This window comes from Vigna unguiculata, chromosome 3 (assembly GCF_037176805.1).
Source record: "Vigna unguiculata cultivar grain cowpea cultivar isolate G323 ecotype 2 chromosome 3, ASM3717680v1, whole genome shotgun sequence".
Lineage (NCBI taxonomy): Eukaryota > Viridiplantae > Streptophyta > Magnoliopsida > Fabales > Fabaceae > Vigna > Vigna unguiculata.
Genome location: NC_140794.1, coordinates 46,283,080 through 46,305,037, shown reverse-complemented (window position 1 = coordinate 46,305,037; position 21,958 = coordinate 46,283,080). Strand labels below are relative to the sequence as shown.

The 21,958-nt window shown below is 30.1% G+C and overlaps 2 protein-coding genes across 2 annotated transcripts; both read left to right on the top strand.

The window, feature by feature from the left end:
* Positions 1 to 10,915: 10,915 nt before the first annotated feature.
* LOC114174878 (uncharacterized) lies at positions 10,916 to 11,945 on the top strand. The gene has a single exon (XM_028059607.2). It carries the CDS (start codon positions 10,926 to 10,928, stop codon positions 11,832 to 11,834), a length of 909 nt encoding a protein of 302 aa, XP_027915408.2. The 5' UTR covers positions 10,916 to 10,925; the 3' UTR covers positions 11,835 to 11,945.
* Positions 11,946 to 16,181: 4,236 nt separating this feature from the next.
* On the top strand, positions 16,182 to 17,257 carry LOC114176871 (uncharacterized). Its single transcript, XM_028062054.2, has one exon. The coding sequence runs from the start codon at positions 16,259 to 16,261 to the stop codon at positions 17,129 to 17,131; it is 873 nt and encodes a 290-aa protein (XP_027917855.2). The 5' UTR covers positions 16,182 to 16,258; the 3' UTR covers positions 17,132 to 17,257.
* The last annotated feature ends 4,701 nt before the right edge of the window (positions 17,258 to 21,958 follow it).

The window sequence follows — 21,958 nt, the reverse complement described above, 5'->3', positions numbered from 1 at the left end:
TTTTACAGTGTCGTCATATTTGATTTTATAAATTGAATCGAATAAATAAGGAATATATGGTCTTCATATGCTTTTTTATATTTGTTCTCATATATTTTATTACTGTTGTTTCTATTATAAATTATCAAAATATTTATAATTTATTAAGTATCTTAGAAACATTATCTTTATTTTTTTATTTGACCATTAGTTTTATTTTATGCAGACTAAATTGACTAAATTGTTATGGTTAAAAGGTTTATTTCACATCTATCTATTCAAAGGTAAAGTTCCTTCACCAGATCAAATTTCACTTCTTACCACCGATAAAAGCTTTCGAAACATGTTTTTATAAAAATGAAAGGGTGATTTATTTCCAAAAAAAAAAATTATTTTTGTGTTCCAAAAAATAAACTCTAGATAAAGTAAAAGAAGTAAGGATCTTTCTTCCTGCACCTCCAAAATTTATTCTACACCTCCAACAAAATTTTAAATTTTAAAAATATCTTTGATCATTTAATTAAAATCACGGACATCACACTGCTAAAATTATTTCTGAAAATCGACTTTCAAAAGTCAAAATATATAACTGGAAGTCGATTTTTAGAAGTCAAAAATATAATCGGAAGTCGACTTTTGGAAGTCAAGAGATTACCGGAAGTCGACTTCCGGTTATATTTTTGACTTTTAAAAGTAGAATTCCGGTTATATATTTTGACTTCCGGAAGTCGATTTCTGAAAGTCAAAATATTACTTTTAAATTTTATTTTTTAGTTTAATTATTTTTAATACATTATATAAAAAAATTATATATATATATACAATTTTATTTTTAAAATATATATTAAAAATACTTAAGAAATAAAATAAATTAAAAATACTTAAACTTTATATTAAAAAAAATATTAATTCTGTTTTAACTATTTTTAATTTTATTTAAAGTTTATGTTTTCTAAATTTTAAATTTTTTTTTTTAATTTGATTTATTTTTTATGTTTTTATACTTCTTAATATATATTTGAAAAATAAAATAAAATATTAATATCTATGTATATAATTTTATTTTTATTTAATGTACTGAAAACTAAATATAAATATAAAAATAAATAAAACAAAAAAATTATTAAACTTTAAATAAAAAAAAGGAAAATAAAAATATATATTTTGTTTTTGACTCTTGGAAGTCGACTTCCGATAATATATTTTGACTTCTAGAAGTCGATTTTCGGTAGTATATTTTGACTTTCGGAAGTCAACTTCCGGTGATATATTTTGACTTCCGGAAGTCAACTTCCGGTAATATATTTTGACTTCCAGAAATCGACTTCCGGTAATATATTTTGACTTCTGAAAGTCGACTTCCGATTATATATTTTGACTTCCAAAAGTATTCTTTACTGAAAGTCAACATTCGAAAACAATTTTAAGAGTGTGATCTATGTGACTTCGATCAAATGGTCAAAGAATATTTTTGGAATTTTTGGAGATGCATAAGAAATACTCGGAGGTGGAGGAAGAAATCCCCACAAAATATTAGAGGAGTCCAATATCAATTGGCTCGATGAGTTTTTGAGTTCTTTTAAATAACGCTAAGATTATGCTATTTACAATCCTCCTTTATACTAATAATACAGCATCCCTCCCCATTTGTTTTCAAACCACGTGCTAATCAAAATCCTACCACCATCACATCTTTTTCTCCCTCATATTTAATTCTCTTTCAAAGAAAAAACACACTCTCATGTGCATTCTCTCTATGCTAAGTATCTTCCAAAAAGTGCTTTCAATTTTGATTTCCAGTCAAGTTTCTGACCTTAAGAAGGAGGGGGTGTGTTTATTAAAATAATAGAAAAGAGACGATTTCTTTCTGCACCTCTATATATTTAAACCTATATCCCCTATAAAATGGTGAAATAACCTTTTTGTGTTTTTTTCATTGAATATGTTTGTGCTTCTTTTCATTGAATATGCTTTTTGAAAAATACATTCTAAATTATGTAATCCATTTTTTTATTTTGTATTTTAAATTATACAATTTAAAATTCAATACTTAATATAAATTTATTGAAGGTTGGTAGTATACAAGTGCATGAAGAAGCTGCTTCGGAAAGATTTACATAGAAAAAAATGGGCTTTATTAAGTCACTATCAATATTGATTTGAAAGTAATAGAAAAAAAAAGGTATAAAATGGGGAATTACATAAATAACCCTTTAAACATAATATACAATTCTATATTAATAATAAATTAGTAAATAAAATACTAATATACTAACACTATTTAGAATAACATTCCAATTATTAATAAGACATATAAACCTAAACACGTAAAATAACAAATTAAGAGAAATTAAAGGTGAGAGCAAATTCTATAAAATTTAAAAGTGATTAAGATTTAATACTATTTAATTAGAATGGATGATAATTGTTTAGACTTGATTTATTAAGAATAATATTTATTTATTTATTTATTTCATTTCGTTTACATACTAGTTGAGATCATTATAAAACTTCTGAAGATGATAGGCTTGTCATTTTAAACAATAACATTTATCATGGAATTTTAATATAATTATTATCTTTTATGTTTAAGTGACTTTATGTCAACAATAAAACTTATTATAAAATCTTAATACAATTTTTATTTTTACTTTTTAAGGAGTGAGTGACACTAAAGAGATGAGATGATTTGTTCTATTATTCTTCGTTATAATTTTTTAAAGTTTAAGACTAAAAAATAATTTATCATAATCTAATAATCTAATAAAAAATTAAGACATAAATACTAAAAGAAAAATTCATGATAATCAAATTACAATTAAAAATCGTTTATAAAAAAACACATAATACAATATTTTTCTTTTTCTATATTTATAAAAAAAGAATATACAAAAGTTTGGTGAGATAAAAAATAATATTAATTATTAAACTAATATTTCACTCTTAAATGAGATAAAAAATATGTATTTTTTTCAGTGATAAAAGAAAACAAATAAGAAATGAGAGTAAAAATAATAATAAAAATAATATGAGAAACTCAATAAATAAATAAAAAATATCTTAATACTTTTATTATTATTTATTATATTTAATTTTATATTTTATTATTAATTAATTAAATATTATAACTATAAATAAAAATAAAAAATATTTAATTTAATTTTCATCTGTTCTTCGCATACTACACATAATTAAAAAAAATTAAAATACTATACATAATTAAAATTTTCAAAAATTTTAACTACTTAAGTTAAAAAAAATCAAAATTTTTGGGAGGCCATGCCCCCTCTGCCTCCTCTTATGCTCTACCCCTGTTTACATTGAATTAGTATAAGATTGTATTAACTAAATGAATTGAACACTTTAAGCTAAGACAATGTAGTTAATTGTAATATTATTACACTACTAAAAAAATGCAATTTAGTCACCGATATTAGTCACCAAAATAATTTAGTCGCAAATTGTGACTGAAATAGCCATCGATTCATAGTAGTCGCAAATAGCGACCGATTTAGCGACTGAAAAAATGTACAATAACTTTAATTCATATAGCGACCGAAACAACGACCGACTATTTTTAGTCTCTAAGTATTATGTTTTAGCCACCGATTTAGCGACCAAAATAAATCTTATTCTGTAAAATATATTTAATAGGGTAATTAGCCACCAAATATTTTTGGTCGCTAATTATTATTTGATATGTAATGTTTTAGCCACCGATTTAGTGACCGAAATAAATTTTATTTTATAAAATATATTTAATATGATATTTAGCCACCGAATAATTTTGGTCACTAAACATTATTTAATATGTAATGTTTTAGCCACCAATTTAGCGACCAAAATAATATTTTTTTATTAAATATATTTAAAATGATATTTAGCCACCGAATATTTTTGATCACTAAACATTCTTTAATATGTAATGTTTTAGTCACTGATTTAGCGACCAAAATAAATTTTATTTTATAAAATATATTTAATATGAAATTTAGCTACCAAATATTTTTAGTCGTTAAACCATATACATATATTTTTTTTATAAAATTATGTAATTAGATTAAACTAACATGATAAAAAATTTAAATTAGTATTTAATATAAATTATAAAATAACTAAATTATTTACTTTTACAATTTGTTGCTACACATAAGTTTTTTCCCCCACCTCCACCGTCACCACCACCATCACCACCAATAACACCACCACAATCACCACCAACACCATAACCTCTATCACCACCACCACAACCACCACCACCACTACCACCACCATCGCCACCACCACCACCATAACCAAATCACCACCACCACATCCACTACCACCACGACCACCAGCATAACCAACATCACCAACACCACCATAAGCACCACATCCACCACCACCACCACAACCTCCACCACCACAACCGCAACCAAGCCTTCCTCGTTCAAACAAAGTTGTCGTGGACAACGTTGGCCGCCATGGGAAGTTCATCTGACACCACTATGAACGACCATTTTCTGTCTTCTTCCACAATATAATTGCTTATTCGACTTCTTGAATCTCACCAACGCTTTCACTTTTGTGCAGGGGTTTATTCACCGCTTGGTTTCCAGTGCTTTTGACTTTGTTTGGGGAACTATAGTGGCTTTGTAGACGATGGCAAGGTGCATATGGATTGTGTAATGGTGGTTAGTGTTCTTCGTGAATGGTGGGTGTCGTCGTTTTGGTGTTGTTGTGCTTGTGAGATGAATGGTGTTGGGTGACGGCATAAGAGTTGTCGTTCCGGCGTGGTTGTGCTTGCGGGATGAATGGTGTTGGGTGGTAGCTGAAGAGTTTTGTACTTTTTTATTATTTTTAAGGATTTAGAAGTTACTGTATGTAATTGATTAGTTGTGAAATAGTTTATAATTTTGCATTAGTGAATGAATTTTATTATTATGTGTTATTTTTTTATTGTGGTTATTTTTTTATTATTTTTACCTTGTTATTTGTTATGTGATTAATTTCAAATTATAGGATTTTGGGATGAAAATAGGAATCGAAGAAGGAAAACACTTAAACCATTCACAACAATAAAAATTAATTAATGAAAATAGGAATCTATAAATCTTTGTATTTATTTGTATCTTTAAATTTAGATATGAACACTGTATTTTTAATATTTGTTACTCTTAATTATATATTATAAATTTTTTACAATTGTGGTGTTTTTTTTTTAATTTAATGAGAAATTCTAATATATTTAGAATTGACAAGGTAGGAAAAAAACCAATATAATCAAAATTGTATCAGTAGTAACCTATAGATATATTAGCAAGTATTATCAATTGATTTATTAAATTATTTAATTATTAAATTAAATTAGTAACCTATAGATATATTAGCAACTATTTAACTTATTTGACCATCATTTAATTATTAAATTAGTCACCGATTTAGTCACCAATAATTATTTTAATTAAATTAAAAATTGTATCTATTAGTGACTGAATTAGCGATCGAAAATAGATTTATTAAATTAAAATTTGTCACTTTTAGTGACCGAATTAGAGACTGAAATTCTAGTGGCTAAATTGGTCTCCAATACTTTAAGGTGACCAAATTTTTAGTGACCGATTAGTGACCATAATTTCAGTGGCTATTTAGCGACCAAATTTCGATTCGGTCGCTAAGTGGTTTGCGACTAGGGTTTTCGCCACTAGTTATGTTTAGTCTCTATTTCGATCACTAAACGATTTACAACCGATTTTTGATCATTTAGCGACCAAAATGGGTGGTCACTAAAACACATTTTTTTTGTAATGTTAGTTAAACAAAAATATATGATGAATTATTACAATTTACATATATATTCAATATAGTTTCATAATTTCAGGTAGTAATTATTAGAAGAAATCATAGATTTTCATAGTGTTATTGAGATTTTTTGTTAAGGAAATACAATAAGAAGATTTAATATCAATATGTCAATTATATAAGAGATTATGTCACTATCTTTGATACAAAAATTTCTAAATTAAGTATTTGTTAGATTTTATTTATATGTTACTTAACTTTCTATAATACTTTTAACTTGAACTTAAACATGATATTTTCGTAATTAGCTACCAGATTGAAATTCTAATGTTGTTTCATTACCTTAAGAGCAAAAATAAAACTTATCTTTTTAAGATATCTTGGTCATTAATTTTTAATTATATTATTTTATCCTGTCATTAGTTTCTCACTAATATCAATCAAATTAAATATACATGTAATATTTAAAATAAAATATATAAAACTGATTATTTAGATTTTTTGAATAAATTTATATGCATCCATAGTAGATTGGGTTAAAGGGAGGTACTGATCAATTTAATTTTAATAGAGACGGCCGTGCTAAACTAACATTAAATAAAGGTTCCATAACTGATAATGAATATAAAATCTCTAAAGAGAAAAAATATATACTTAAGGTTTGAAGAGAATTAAATTTTGATTAATACACATCACATGCAACTCACGGGGCGGTCAGATGGATGCCAAGAAAAACTATGAAGAGTTTTCTGAAATAATTAAATTAAAATACTATCTCACATGGTTCTACAAGGAATATATTTGAAAAAAACTAGAAGGAACAAAAGATAAAAGATCATATAATATATTTGTTCCCGTTAAAAAACAAAACCCATAAAGAAAAACATAACTTGGTGAGCATGATTGAATGGCGTTATATGGAAAGAAATGGACGGCAGCACCTCCACATGAACATCATATTTTAGAAGAGTTGAGAGTAGGAATGTAAAAAAAAAAATTCATACCTATAAATATTTGTGGATAAAATTTATAAAGAATATTATAAATGAATATTCACAATAACAAATATGGATATCAGTTATACTCGTACATGCTAATATCTAATTTACGAATATATATATATATATATATATATATATATATATATATATATATATATATATATATATATATATATATATATATATATATATATATATAAAAGTAAGCAATTTAGTTTTTGTTCATGGTGTTTGTTGATATAAGGGTTAAATATATTTTTGGTTCCTTAAGTTTCACTGAAATTTAGAATTAGTCCCTTTTCAAAAATTTTGAACAATTTAGTCCTTTATCTTTAAAAATGTGTGAATTTAGTCTTTTTGACAAAATTTTGTTAAGTTTATTTAACGTTTCAAGCGCATTTCATGATAGTATTTAAATTATTTATACCATTTGACACATTTTTTTTCAATATTAACTCAAATATTATCATAAAATAAGTTTAAAATGTCAAATAAACTTAACAAAATTTGGTAAGAAAGACTAAATCTACGCATTTCTAAAAATGAATGACTAAATTGGTATAAAGTTTCACAGAGGGACTAATTTCAAAATTCACTTCAACTTGAAGGACCAAAAACATATTTAATCCTTGATATAAGCATAGATCAAAGTATTTTTATTGTGTTTAATATGATTTAATATTTATTTTATAATTTTATTTAGATTTTTATGAAATTGAGTTTATTTAGACTTTGTTTGAAACTTATGATAGTGATGTATTGTATTTTTATTTGGATTTATTTTGACGTCGTTATCTTTGATTGAGTATTTAAAATTTAGTTTTATATTTAATATTTAAAGTATACAACTTTTTATAACTTTATCCCATTTTTATATATTTTTATACAAAGTTTTTTATAATTTTAATGGTTAAAATATTTTTAGATTTTTTTCTTTATAATATATGCAAATACCTATATGATTATAAAATCAAGTATGAGATGAATATTTACCAAAGAAAAGAAATAACGAATGAGTTATTATCCGTACCCGTCCCACTTCCTTACATCTCTAATTAAGAATACAACACTATTTAACTTAATCATCTCTTATCTTCAACTTTTTTTTTCTATTTCTTTAATTTCAGATTGAAGTGAATTTACAATATATATATATATATATATATATATATATAAACTTTTTATTTTAACTCAATTTCATTATAAAACTATTTATTAAAAGACACTTTCTACATTATGATCATAACTTATATAAATTTCACTTTTATTTCATAATATTTTTTTCAAGTAAACTTTCTATATAGTGTTGATATAAAGAGTAAAAGCATTTTTTTAACTCCTGCACAATAAAACCGGTATAGAAAGTTTTTCTCATCGGTATAGAAAGGTTTTATTTTTCACTGGTTATATATTTTACCTCTCTATTTCTTTCCATGTCACACGTTGAGAATACAAACAACAAATCCAAATATTATATTAATCTCAATTATTGTTTTTTAATTAATAAGTATTATTACACTATAGAGAAGTCAAGACCCCAGAAACAAGGAGTATATCTATTTTTTTTTTTTAGGAACATGGAGCCCCTTCTGTATATGTTTGATTTAAATAATGCATGGCCAGCTGAAAAGTGAGTATTGACTCTTGAGTGGCATATGGGAATCAGAATAAATTCTGTTAGAGCGTTAACTCAGTGTCCTCTTGTTCTTATTTACTTGCAACTGATAATGATTGATCAGCTAAAGCTCTATATTTTCTGTCTTCCACAATCTTTTATTTTCTCAGTTTCAGTTCCATGACAATGATGCAGCCTTGAATAATTTCCTAATATTTTTTCTTATATGCAGTCATCAATACCGTCTAAACTAATATAATACTAAGACACATCATTTCTCATTTTTCTCTGTTTAACTTCTCAGGATCATCCACATGCCTTAAACTAAAATCACATGGCATCATTCCCCAGGCTCAGTCCTTTCAATATTTTTCTCCACAAATTCTACCCTTTTCAACTATATGGCACCAATTTTATTCAACCTCTCTAAACTCCGCTAAATAAGATCAAAACAAATTTTTACAAACTTTGTCACATTAATGAAAACTTTGATCAATTATTACAAGCACTGTTGTTAGTAATTATGGGCCTGGGATACAAAAGATCCAAAAAGCACATGCAGTGGCAGTGCAATAAATGGAAGAATGCTTGCTTGCAAGGTTCTATTGATGCATTGCAGAGCCAACATGCTAAGCCAGACTTGTCTCAATTGCTTATGAGCAGGCAGCATCTGATGTTTAATTTGGAGCACATGGAAAATGACAATGGTGTTTCCTTTGTAAATTCAGCAAGGCCATGCTTCTGTAAAACAACATCCTTATCACAATTCACAACACTCCATTGCAAGTTGCAGACAAAAAAATGATTTTGATTTGCATTTATAACCCCAATGGGTATAGCAGGTGATTTTGTCACACTACCAAAATAATGAAACCAGCCATCTTTGTTTGTGCACATTGATTAAGAACAAGTTTGCATACGTATGAACAATCATAGAAAGCATCCTGAACTAACTAACCAAAGAAAACTATTATTATTTAAGTCCTTGAAAACGTGAGTGTTTTTTCGATTTCAGTCTTCGATTATAATTTTGGCAATCAATTATTTTAAATAACATATCTTATTCTTCACTTATTTCTGGTAAGTTCACTTGGAAACTTGAATCTCACATTAAAAATATAGTATTGTAGTGTGAGGTTTGGAAGACTTTGGCCTCTCCAACTATGACAACTAGTTTTAGTGATATGATTCTTCTTCTCACAAGGTTCTTCTCGTGAGACTTGTTTATACATGCTATGCAGAAACCACATAAAATATGTATACATTTAAGGATTATTCTAAAGAGAAAATAAACTATGTATAAGACAGTTTTATATTATTACTTATGACAAGTTTATGACTTTTTATAATACCTGCGAATGGTAACTTTTAATTTGTCAGACAATTTAGATAATAAAGCTAAGAAATACAAACAATTTTTCTGGTTAAAATATGATCAGACAATAAATTTAATGGATGCAGACAAATGTTTTATTTGAACATCCTATGTGCGACGTGTAAATGTATTTATCACGAGTTTCTAGCCTCTGTTATGCTGTCTACAGGAAAATATGTTTGCTAGGTACATTGTTCTTGAAACGAAATGTTGTTTAAGGTGCAGATGCATGCAGAAAAAAAAAAAACACAGGAGACAAGAAGAATCACCTTCCCAGCCATACAGTTAACATGTGATTCTAATACTGCTCCCCTTACTCCTTAATCAACTTCTTAAGCACCCTTTTCCCTTCTCTACTCCTAACACAAGCCACCAACCCAACACAAGCACCAGAACTTATATGCTGTAATGTTTTCATTATGCTAACAAATCAATTTCCAAGGTAGAAGAAACATCACTGTTGATTGCCCCCTTTGTCTCCTAATATCACTAAATCCACTGTCACCACAACACCTCATGGTTTCCATTATTCACTCACTTAATCATAAACTATAGCAATTTGAAAGAACCTTGCCCTTATGTCCCCCAATACCAACATCTTAATGCTAGCCTAGATTCCAGGCTTATGAAGGAAGCTTTTGGCTATAACTCACAGCATTGTTTGCGCTAGCCACCATTATTTAAATCCACCCCTTGCTTATACTTTGAAGAAAGACATAAAGTGCAAAACTAATTTAAAGCTACTTCAATTATACACATGACCATTTAGAGATAAGTTATACTATTGAATTGTGGTTGAGAAGATGGGATTATTGAACTGGTTCGTTCATCACAAAGAGGAAGCAGGGGAACATATACCAGCAATGTCTAGTGTCCTTTGTTTGTGTACTACCACTAATTTCTCGAAACTCAATGCATTTCCTCTTACCTCTATGGAATAAATTAAACCACATTACTTATGGAATTGTTGGCCTAAACTATTACAAGGCAATCGGAAAGGTAGGGAGACCCACATTGTTGTCACATGCATGCACATATTTTACACAAACAGTTGGCATGCACACTTATAGTTCCAAGTTTAGGTTCGGTTCTACCATGTTCCTATAAATAGATTGAAGTCATGCCAATTCCCAATCAAGCTTCCTTGTGTTTGGTGCAGCGCTACAGAGAAAAGATGGAAGCTATTTCTGCATTGCCAAGTGGTAATCAACCAGTGAGGTCCATTAGTTTGCCCACAAGAGTGCACCCTTCTTCTCAAAGAGTTGAAGAACTTTTGAACCATCTTAGGCCTCACCATGTTTCTGTCTCAAGAACCACATGTTTGGAAGCAGAGACTATTCAAAGCGATTTGGTTGTGCTTGCTGAGTTGTACAAGTGCATGGAGGAACTCTTCCATTCTCCACAGACCCAACAAGGACTTTTGCACTACCAAAATGGGAAGCTAGTGGAGGAGGCATTGTGTGGTTCAGTCACACTCCTTGATGCATGTGGCAGTGGAAGGGATTTGTTGTTGGCTTTAAAAGAACAAGTGCAAACTCTTCAGTCAGCCATGCGTAGAAGAAGAGGAGATTCAAGCATTGAGAAAAGCATCTGTGAATATAATAGCTTCAGGAAGAAGGCCAAGAAGGATATTGCCAAGCAACTAGGGGCAATGAAGAGAATGGAGAATAAAGTTAATTGTTGTTCTCTAATGAGTCAAACTCAAGATCAGCATTTGATATTTCTAGCCAAAGTTCTAAGAGAAGCAAGCATCATCACTATCTCTATATTCCGTTCTCTTTTGCTGTTCCTGTCAATGCCAGGACTCAGAACTAAAGGGACCTCCGTGATCTCAAAGCTAAAGCCAACTAGGTTGTTTTCTTCAGAGAAAGAACAGAAGAACACAAATGTTGTGGACCTTAGTGCTTTGTGCTCCCTCCTTGGAAGAGGAAAACACAGTGATGCCAAGGTTGAACTTCAAAGTACTCTAAGAGTGTTAGAGACATTGAATGTTTGCATTGATGGTCTTGAAGGTGAATTAGATTGCCTCTTCAGACGTATAGTTCGAAATAGAGTGTCGTTTCTTAATATGCTTGCTCATTAGCACAATGATTTTGTGTGAATCATACCTTGTAAATGTGAATGAGAGTGATCATGTAGTCCGAATTTTAAAGGATTTCCTCTCCAAAAATCAATACATGTTTCAATATCAAAATGGTTCAGAATTACATCTTGTCTTATTATTTCCACATTCTGGTTCCTTCTCTTTCATCCTCGGTTCCTTGTGAACACGGTCAAAAAGCCCTTCCCTCCTCAACTTAGCAATGAACTTTGGCACATAGTTACTCAACTTTTTAACTTTAATTCAGTATTCAACTATCTGTATTTGTTAAAAAGATAAATTAGTAGTTTAATTCATGAACAGCTAATAATTCCACATTTAATTTATACAAGTACATGTGTTATTGATTAATAACTTATTTTCAATATATTAAAACCACTATTTGGTTTTGCTTGATTTACAAGTACTACCGTACAGCCCCTTTGAAATCCATGATCATTTAAAATAGAATAAGTATCATAAAGTAGCTATAATAGTCTATAATAATTATCATAAGTATTAAATATTAATATATTTTTTTAAATATATGTGAATATCCATCGATATTCGTGAATATTAAAATAATATACAAATATCCGCATAACAAATACCTGGATAAATATGAATATAAATATAAAATAGATATTTATTCTGCGGATAGGATACTTAAAGAACTATTATCCTACCATATCTGTCTTGTTGACATCCTTATTATTGTTCATAAAAAGGTTTGGTTTAAATACTATTTTATCTCTTTATTTTTTTTCTCCAATTTGTAATTTTATCTTTCCATTTTAAAAAATTCAATTTGACAGACATTTTATTTCTTTTATTTTTTTTTTCAATTAAACCTTTAAACTAACATATTCATTTAACGAACTATACAATTAACTAATGTACAAAAAAAAATTTAGATCAAAATTATGGATTTTCAAAGATATAGAGATTAATTGTCTCTGTTTTAAAACTGAGAATCAAAATTGTGAATTAAACACGGACCAAAGTTTTCTATATTTAGAGAAACAAAATTTTAGTGCGATGAAATATGTGTTTTCATTAGCTTTGTTATCTAAACTTTTTATGCAAGCACGATTTAGACAAATTATTATTTTTTCTGTAAACAGTATAGGCTAAAGCTTCCTGCCCTTCAAATTTCACCTCCCACCCCATCAAACACTTCCCCAAAATTGTTTTTCATAGGAGGGGGGGAGAGTTAATTTCCGGAAAAAAATTTCCAGAATTGTTTATTATGTTTCAAAAAATAAATTTCGAGAGTGATAAAATAAATGACAGCGTGTAGAAAGAAAATAATAGGGTGCAGGACGTAATACACCTGTATTTATTGTCATTGAAAAAGTCAAGGCCCAAAATCACAACCAAGTGTTGCAATTGGATCGGACTTGATTTATTTGTTCGGTATTTCCTGCACCATATCCCCACATCCTGTCATTCCGAAATTCATTTTCCGGAGAACACATTAAACCTAATCCGAAATTATTTTTTACCGGTATATAATCACCCAACTTCTATTACGGAAATAATTTTCCTAAGAAATATAAACTATTTGTTTTGTAGCTTTTGTTCAATAGCTTATTATAATTTTTTTTATCATTTCTTCTTCGTTTCATGATGAACTTTTTGAAATGAATTGAAGGTGAACTTACAAAGTTGGCTAGGTGAAAGAAGTTAAAACCTCTTCGATATGTTTGTTTATTGTTAAAATTTTTCGAATATGCGTTTTATTTTTTCATTTTTGGACTTTTTGATGACATCATTAAGGTAATTACTCTGTGTACCCCATCATTTTCTTCCTGTATCTCATCAATTCCAGAATTTATTTTTCGAAACACAAATAACAATTCTGATTTTTTTTTTTTGGGAAAACAAATGACTTTCGCTTTTACGGAAAACACTGTCCGGAAGATTTGTGATGGGGTGGAGAAGAAATTGGTGGTCGCATGAAGTAATTGCCTAAGAGTAAATACAAATCAAGATTGACCTGACTCATTAAAGAAGGAGTTTCTACAACCTTTTAATATTTAAACCTCCCTTAATTACTACGTACTCTCTTTTCTCCTTTTTTTTTCCAAGAAATTTACCAAAATTATTCCCTCAGTGTCTCAACGAAACTTTAACAGTTAATCTTTGTTGTTTTGCGAAACGTTAGTGTTATTTTTTCTCTGTTTCTTATTTGAATTCTCATTTCTTTGTATTAATGAGTTATCTCCTCATTTTTTCTTTTTCGTCAGCATTTTGTGATTTTTTGTTGTTGATATCAGTAGTAACATAAATTTACTTCACTAATATAACATTAGTAAATGAAAAATTAGTATTAAAATGCAGACGAAGACAATTGTATAAATATTGAGATCACTTTCTACATTGATTACCTTTGTAACTAAGGTAGAAGTAGACGTTACATTGATTATTGTTTCGGGTGTAGGGACCAAGTACTTACTGAGAACCACTTCAATTTTACTCCTTTTTCCTCTACGTCTCCTCTCTTCGCGATCTGCTATAACTTCTTCGCCAAGAAATCTTCCTCCTTACTTGATCGGTTGAACAGACAATTGGAGTACCTGTCTAAAAGGCTCTGATGCTTAAGTCAATTGATGAACCGATCGGTGTATAAGTATAACTGCTGTAATAAATGTGAATTAAAGATCCTCACCAACCTACCTTTGAGCCCTATTTATAGTTTCCGGTGTGGGCCTATAATTAGGGTTCCTTAATCACGGCCCAATGATCCTTTAATCAAGATTACTGACTTGTTTAATGTTAATTAATCCAGCTGACTGGTTCAGTCTGGCCGATCGACCGATGGCCGTTTGACTAGGTAGGTTATCTTCTCTGAGTGTAACAACCTTAAGTGAATATTTAATCTATATGGCTGATCGATTGATGATCATATGTAAGACACTACGCGAATCACCTATGGGGTCGATCGACTGATGGACCTCTATAGGGTAACGCATGGTCTATCTGGGGACCGATCGATCGATGGTCCCTTATGAGGTGACGCGATTCATCAGTGGGACCGATCGACCGATGGTCCCTTATGAGGTGATGCGTGATTCATCAGTGGGACCGATGGTCTCTTGTGACGTTCATATGTAGTTTATTTAAGTGACTGATCGATCAATGGTCAATGGGTTCGCATGGTTTCTGTGGGTCGATCGATCGACGGTTCTGTTTCATATGTAAGTCCTCCCAGTCTTGTTCGATGGACTGGAAGACTGTGCATTGTCGATGGTCCGATGGAATATACAATACAATTATTATAAGAAAACTGATGCAGTATATATTTTGTGCATTTAATGTTTCAACCTCTTGGTTTTAATTCTACAACCTTCTTGATGTCATTCAAGTCATATATATACCAACCTTCTTGATGTCAAATACTATGTATTTCTACTAACTCACTTTTTGGACCTGTTTGCAAATTTAAAAAACAAACTTATAATATACTAAAATCTATTTTAAGTAGAGAAAACGTTGATTACCAATTTTAAAAAATTGATTTAGTCACTAGTTCAGAGTTAAACTTTATGTTCCAAATTAAAAAGTAATAAATTTAAATTGGTTCATATATATAATATTTGAGTTAGAAACATTAATTTTTTAAAATTATTATAAACTAACAGAATTAGATTAATTAATTATCAACCTTATTGTGGCCCAATAATCGCGTAATTTGATGTCATAGCAAATATTGAGAACAAGCCACATGATTTTAATTAGGTCCATGAATCCGCGGTTGCAGCACAACCACATGCCAAAGGCCTATTATTGTGTACCATCCCCAGCAGCTATATCAACACGCGTCAATCCTACCACCAAAATACGCGTCCTACTTCACGTACCTCAACATTTCTCAACAAAATCGAGGCCAAAAAATTATGAAGATTCTTTTTCATACAAGTAAAATGCAGTAGTAAGCAAAGCTTGGTTAAAACCAAAGTGGACGTGTACAAGGAATATATACATGCCACTCGTGCACACAATATTATATACACTAATTAAATACGCTCACAAACCCTAAATTCTTGGGATTAAAAAAAGTTTACCTAAAACTCAATGATGTTATCGCAGATCTCAAGACCTACACAGTAACCTTTCTTTAATAATCCGTCCATGCAGCTCAAAGGTGATGACTAATCAAGATTTTTCACTGCCTATATATTCATTATCATGCGTATTAATTATACAGAGAAATGTAGGGCAGAGACGTGACAAGTTAACCGAAATTTATGGAATGGAAAGCTAATGCGTGTGGCACATACCCCACACGGTTAGCTATAAGGTTATATGTGCTACCCTAATTTTTTGGATATATATAAAGAGAGAATCAAGGACTTTGTAAGAGCATCCCAAAATAGAGCTTCTGTTGTTGAAGAGAAAAAGAAAAATTACAAGAGAAAAAAACCATGGCAAACAAGTACCAGGTTCGCTCAATTAGTTTACCTTCAAGATCACATCCTAGCACCATTAGAGTGGAGGAGGAGCTGAGCAAACTAAAAACTTGGGAAGGAACATTCACCTTCACCTCAGAGTCCATTCACACTGGCTTATCCATGCTTCAAGATTTGTACCTTTCCTTGGATGATCTTCTCAGCATGCCATCGACTCAACAAGTGATTTCTCACCACAAAGGTGACAAGTGCGTGGAAGAGGTGTTGGATGGTTCCATGAGAATCTTGGATATATGTGGCATCACAAAGGACACGATGCTGCAAATTAAGGAAAATGTCCAAGCCCTTCACTCTTCCCTTCGAAGAAGAAAAGGAGAGTCGAGTGTTGAAACGAGCGTGGGTGAGTACAAGTTGTTCACCAAGAAGATGAAGAAGAATGCCAATAAGATGATTACATCGTTAAAGCAGATGGATAGCAGATTTGGGGTGTCTCCACTTTTGGATCTCGATCACCACCTTGCCGCTGTGATTAGAGTGGTTAGGGAAGTCATTGTAATCAACTTGTTAATCTTTCAATTTATTTTGTCGTTCTTGACCGTGTCTTCAACGAATTCGAAGGCAACGAAATGGTTGGTTGTGGCAAAATTGATGCAGAAGGGGGTGAAAGCATGGGAAGATAACAACAACGTGAACGAGTTACAGTGTGTTGAAGTAGCTTTGAGTAGCCTTCTGATTGAGGGCACTAATGATGAGAAGATGCAGGTAGCACAGGAAAAATTGGAGGCTTTGAAGAATGGTATTGAAAGAATTGAGAATAGTTTGGAGAGTGTGTTTAGGCGATTGATTAAGACTAGAGCTTCTCTTCTGAACATAATCTCCTCCCAGTAGAGTATTTTGGATATATAGCAATTTTTCTCCAAATCCTGCAATGCATCCAGATTTTAGGGATCTGTTGAGGAATGAAAATGATTTCTACATGTACACAATTTATAAGTAATACATATTTTCATCGCCTGTGTGTGTGTAATGTTTTCGTAAAAGTTATACACGAAAAATTGTTCAACTTCTGTATAGAAAAAGAAGTTATTATAAGATAAGTGATTAGTCATTGTTTTCATCATGATTAACTTGTACCAAAAGTTATTAAGTTCTAAGATATGGAAATGTATTTTGATTCTTTAAATACACTTTATGAGCGGATGAGAGTGAGTGAACAATAGTTTATATATGTGTTAAGTGTAATTAATGATTAAAGTCATAAGGTTTATTCTATACACATGTTATATTAAGTGCTAAAACACTTTTCATATTAAAGAGTATGCATGATATATTATTTTTATTTTTATCTTTAAGTGTTCATATTTGATATGAATTTTTATATCCCGTTTTCATTTGAATAAAATAACGAGTAAGTGACGGGTATATTTGTTCCTGTATTTGTTCAAGTACTCTATTGTATTTCAAACATTAATTAAATAAATTTTAACAAAAGAAAATAAAAATCACAATAAAAAATATGTTAGCATCAATGATCCAACATTTTAAAAATAATAAAATAAATATCACACAAACTATTGGATTTAATAAGATGGGAATTTTTATGAAATACAAATCATTTGAACGAAAGTGTGTAAGGAACAAAATTAGTTTGTAATTAAGTGAAATTGCACACACAAAAAAAGTGTAATTAAGTGAAATTGCACACACAAAAAAGTGTAATTAATTAAAGTCGTTATTAAAGGAAAAATATCTTAAGATCTAAGTAAACTTTATGAATATTTATCAAGTTGAATATCAATGGAGAGAGAATAAAATGTTGTGTTTAAGGGAATATTATGAAGGGTTTTTTCAAGTTGGTAAAGAAATATTAAGTGTTTAAGGAAATGAATAATTATTGAAATATTTCCATGCACATATTAAAAGGTGTTAAATATTGTAAAGTTGGTTTCACAAATTCTACGCATATGTGCTCACATCTTTGATTTTGATTGTGTATGTAGGCAAATTTACTCCAATAATAATATTAGAGTAGATGGTGCGATCTAGTAGTTATCATTCCTACGAGTGTTGAAGTTTAGATGAAACTAATGGTCGATTCATGTGTGGGATGGTGGAGGAAAGAAAAAGTCATTCTTTTTAAAGTGGGTTAAAATAGTTTTTGAAAAATTAATTCAAAAATCATTTAAACATTTTCCCGAATATTTTATTTTAAACTAGATTTAAAAGCAAAAGCTGAAATTTACCGCCATGCTTCGATAATTCAAAAGCAAATTTTATTTCACAATTTTTTTTATAAAATATCATTTTAATATTTTTTTAAAGAAAAAAAGAAACATACATGAGATTTACGCACGAAATACTCGTATTTAGCTATTTTTAGGAATTTGTTTATCTCTTAAAACAGGCAAAATATCTTTTTTGTCTTAATATAATTCTTTTAAAAGTATTCACAATAATTTATTATTAATATACCAAAAATTGATAAAATAAACATGTGGAATTATTACATAATCACTCTTAACAATAACAAAACAAATGAAGCATAAATTAATACTAATTTATCGATTATTTCCATTCAAATTAACTAATTATACAAAATTTATGATATTGGTCCAACCTAATTAACACCTAGGTTTTATAAGTAAAGAGAAGGAGAAATACACACAAATACCCTAAGAGGTGTTTGATGAAGAGCAATTCAATGAGAACTTTTATACAGATTTCTAAAAAACTTATTCAATATATAAAGTATAAAATCTCATAATATAAGGGAAAAATGACAATCTAATATGTACCATCATAAAACAAAATATTTGATAATAATAAAATAGAATAAAAAATATAATATCTCTATCATCCCCTCTCAAGGTAGGCATGTTTTAAAGGTTCAACTTGAAAGTAGCAACCCGAATAGCAGAAGGATGATATGACTTAGTGAACATATATGCAAGTTGACTTGTAGAAGGAACATGAAGAAGGTGGATAAGGCCATCAACAAGTTTTTGTCGGATAATTTGACAATGAAGTTCTATATGTTTGGTTCTCTCATGAAAATTGAGATTCTTGACAATGTGAATAGCGAAATTGTTGTCACAAAAGGCAGTGTATGAAGAAGGAACACAAAAATGCAAATCCTAAAGAAGGTATTGAATCCATTGTAGTTCACAAGCCAGGGATGCCAAGGCATGATAAGAAGAAGACCATGAAACAATGGTTTGTTTGTAAGGTATTGAATCCATTCTAGTTCACAAGCCAAGGATGCCAAGGTGCGATACTCAACCTAAGAAGAAGACGGTGAAACAATGGTTTGTTTCTTAGACTTCTAAGCAACCAAAGAGGTTCCCAAGAAAACATAATATCCATAAATAAAGCATTTAGTAGTGGCACATGTTGCCTAATCAGGATCAGAACACGCCTGAATTTTAAGAGAGATGTTATACTCATACGAAAGGCCATGTCTAAGAGCATGTTTTAAGTACCAAATAATCCATAAAACCCTGCTGCATATGTGGTTCACGCGGAGAAGAAAAAAACTGGCTGAGTTGTTGGACAACAAAACTAATATCAGGCCTGATGTTGGTCAAGTAAAGTAATCATCTAATCCAGCGTCGAAGGAAGAAAGATCTGATAGAAGAGCTCCCTTGTCGACATGGAGTTTAATAGAAGCATCAGATGGTGTTGGTGTAGGTTTACATCCAAGCATCCCAACCTTATAAACGAGATCCAAAAACTATTTTCTTTGGTTCAAAACTAATATTTCAAGAGAACAAATAACTTCAAGGTCCAAAAAGTATTTGAGAAGGCTAAGATATTTAATATGAAATCTAAAATGAAGATGAACTTTTACAATATTGATTCTAGCAATGCTATTACTAGAGAGAACCACATCATTGACATAAATCAATAAAATAGTAATAACAAAGGCATATTTCTTCATAAAGAGAGAGTGATCAACAAAGTTTTGTGTGTAACCAAGAAGAAGTAACTCTAGAGTTAATTTTTTATTCCAATTACAACTAGCTTGTTTTAAACCATATAGAGACTTGTTAAGCTTTACAAACAAGATTTGATTGGGGAAGAGAAAAACCAGGCGGAGGCTTCATATAGATCTCTTCATGTAAGTCTCCATGGAAGAAAGCATTGTCAACATCCAACTGATGAATAAACCAATCACTAGCAGTGGCCAAGGCTGAAAGGATGTGTACAATAGTAAGTTTGACAACATGGGAGAAGGTTTCAAAATAATCAAGTCCCTTAGTTTGAGTATAACCCTTAGCCACCATTTGTGCTTTAAACTTATAAACTATGTCATCTGGTTTATATTTGAGTTTGTAAACCCAACAACAATCAATTGGCTTGATGCTAGAAGGAAGAGGAACCAAAAGTCCAAGTCTGGTTTCTGTCAAAAACATGTAACTCAACATCCATAACTTGTTTCCAGTAGTCATGTTGAGCAACTTCTTTGAAGGAGAAAGATTCAGCTTTGATAGAAATATTATGATAAAAGGGAGTATGGCTAGAAGAACAATTATCATAAGAAACAAATAAAGTGTGGAAAAATTAGATCATGAAGTGGAAGCAACACCACTATAATAGATCTAAGTATCGAGGCCTGCTTTTCACTCTATGAGAAGTTCGAAGATAATTCCCAACGGGGTGAAGAAATAGGAGATTTTCGAGATTTGTGAGATGATCAGAACATGAGTTAGGATTCACGAGGTTTGTGGGAGAACTAGATGAAGTAGGATTTGCCATGACAAGAAATCAACAAGAAAAAAGAAGATGTGGAAGACAACTTAAATTTGATACCATATTAGATATGTATAAGCTATGAAAAAACAAAATATCCATAAATACCCATGAAAAGTATTCGATGAAAAACAACCAAATAAAAACTTTGATACTAATTTATTAAAAATTTGTTTAATATATGAAATACAAAGTTCTATAATATAAAGAAAAAAGGACAACCTAATTATAAAAAAAAATATTTAATAAAATAAAATGAAATAAAAAATATAATATCTTGATAATAGAAGAGTCACATAATTAAGTTAGGTTCATACACGAATGAATAAGCAAAGGCACATGGCAAAGTCCTCACGGGGCATCTGTGTATCTTTCGTACAATACCACCAATTATATGAACACGCGTCAATCTTCTCAGCAAGATACGCGTCCCTCTTCACGTACCCCAACATTTCGCAACAAAACCGAGGTTAAAAAAAAAAGTAAGAAGATTCTTTTTCGGATGAGCAATGCAGTGTTAAGCAAAGCGTGGTTAAAACCAAAGTGTGGACATGTACAAGGAATCCATGCCACTCGTGCACACAATATTAAACACTAAATACACCATTGTTCTTGGAATTTTAAAAGGGTTAGTTATCTAAAACTCAAACCAAACTTTTGCGGATCTCAAAACTCTACCATCACATTTGTTTAATAATCTGCTTTCGCAGCTCAAGCTTCTGATATTTGAGACAACCCAAGCAGAGGATACCAGTTTTATATTAGAAAGCTACGAGTTATTGTGGCATGAGAGGAGGCAAAGTAAGTGATGACTAATAAAGATTTCTGTTTATAAATACAAGGAGAACAAGCCAGGTATACACCTCAAGACTCGAACCCATTTCACTGCACATAATATCACACTATTATTGTATATTATAGAGAACAATGTCGGCTATAGATGTGACTTGTTAACCGAAATCTAAG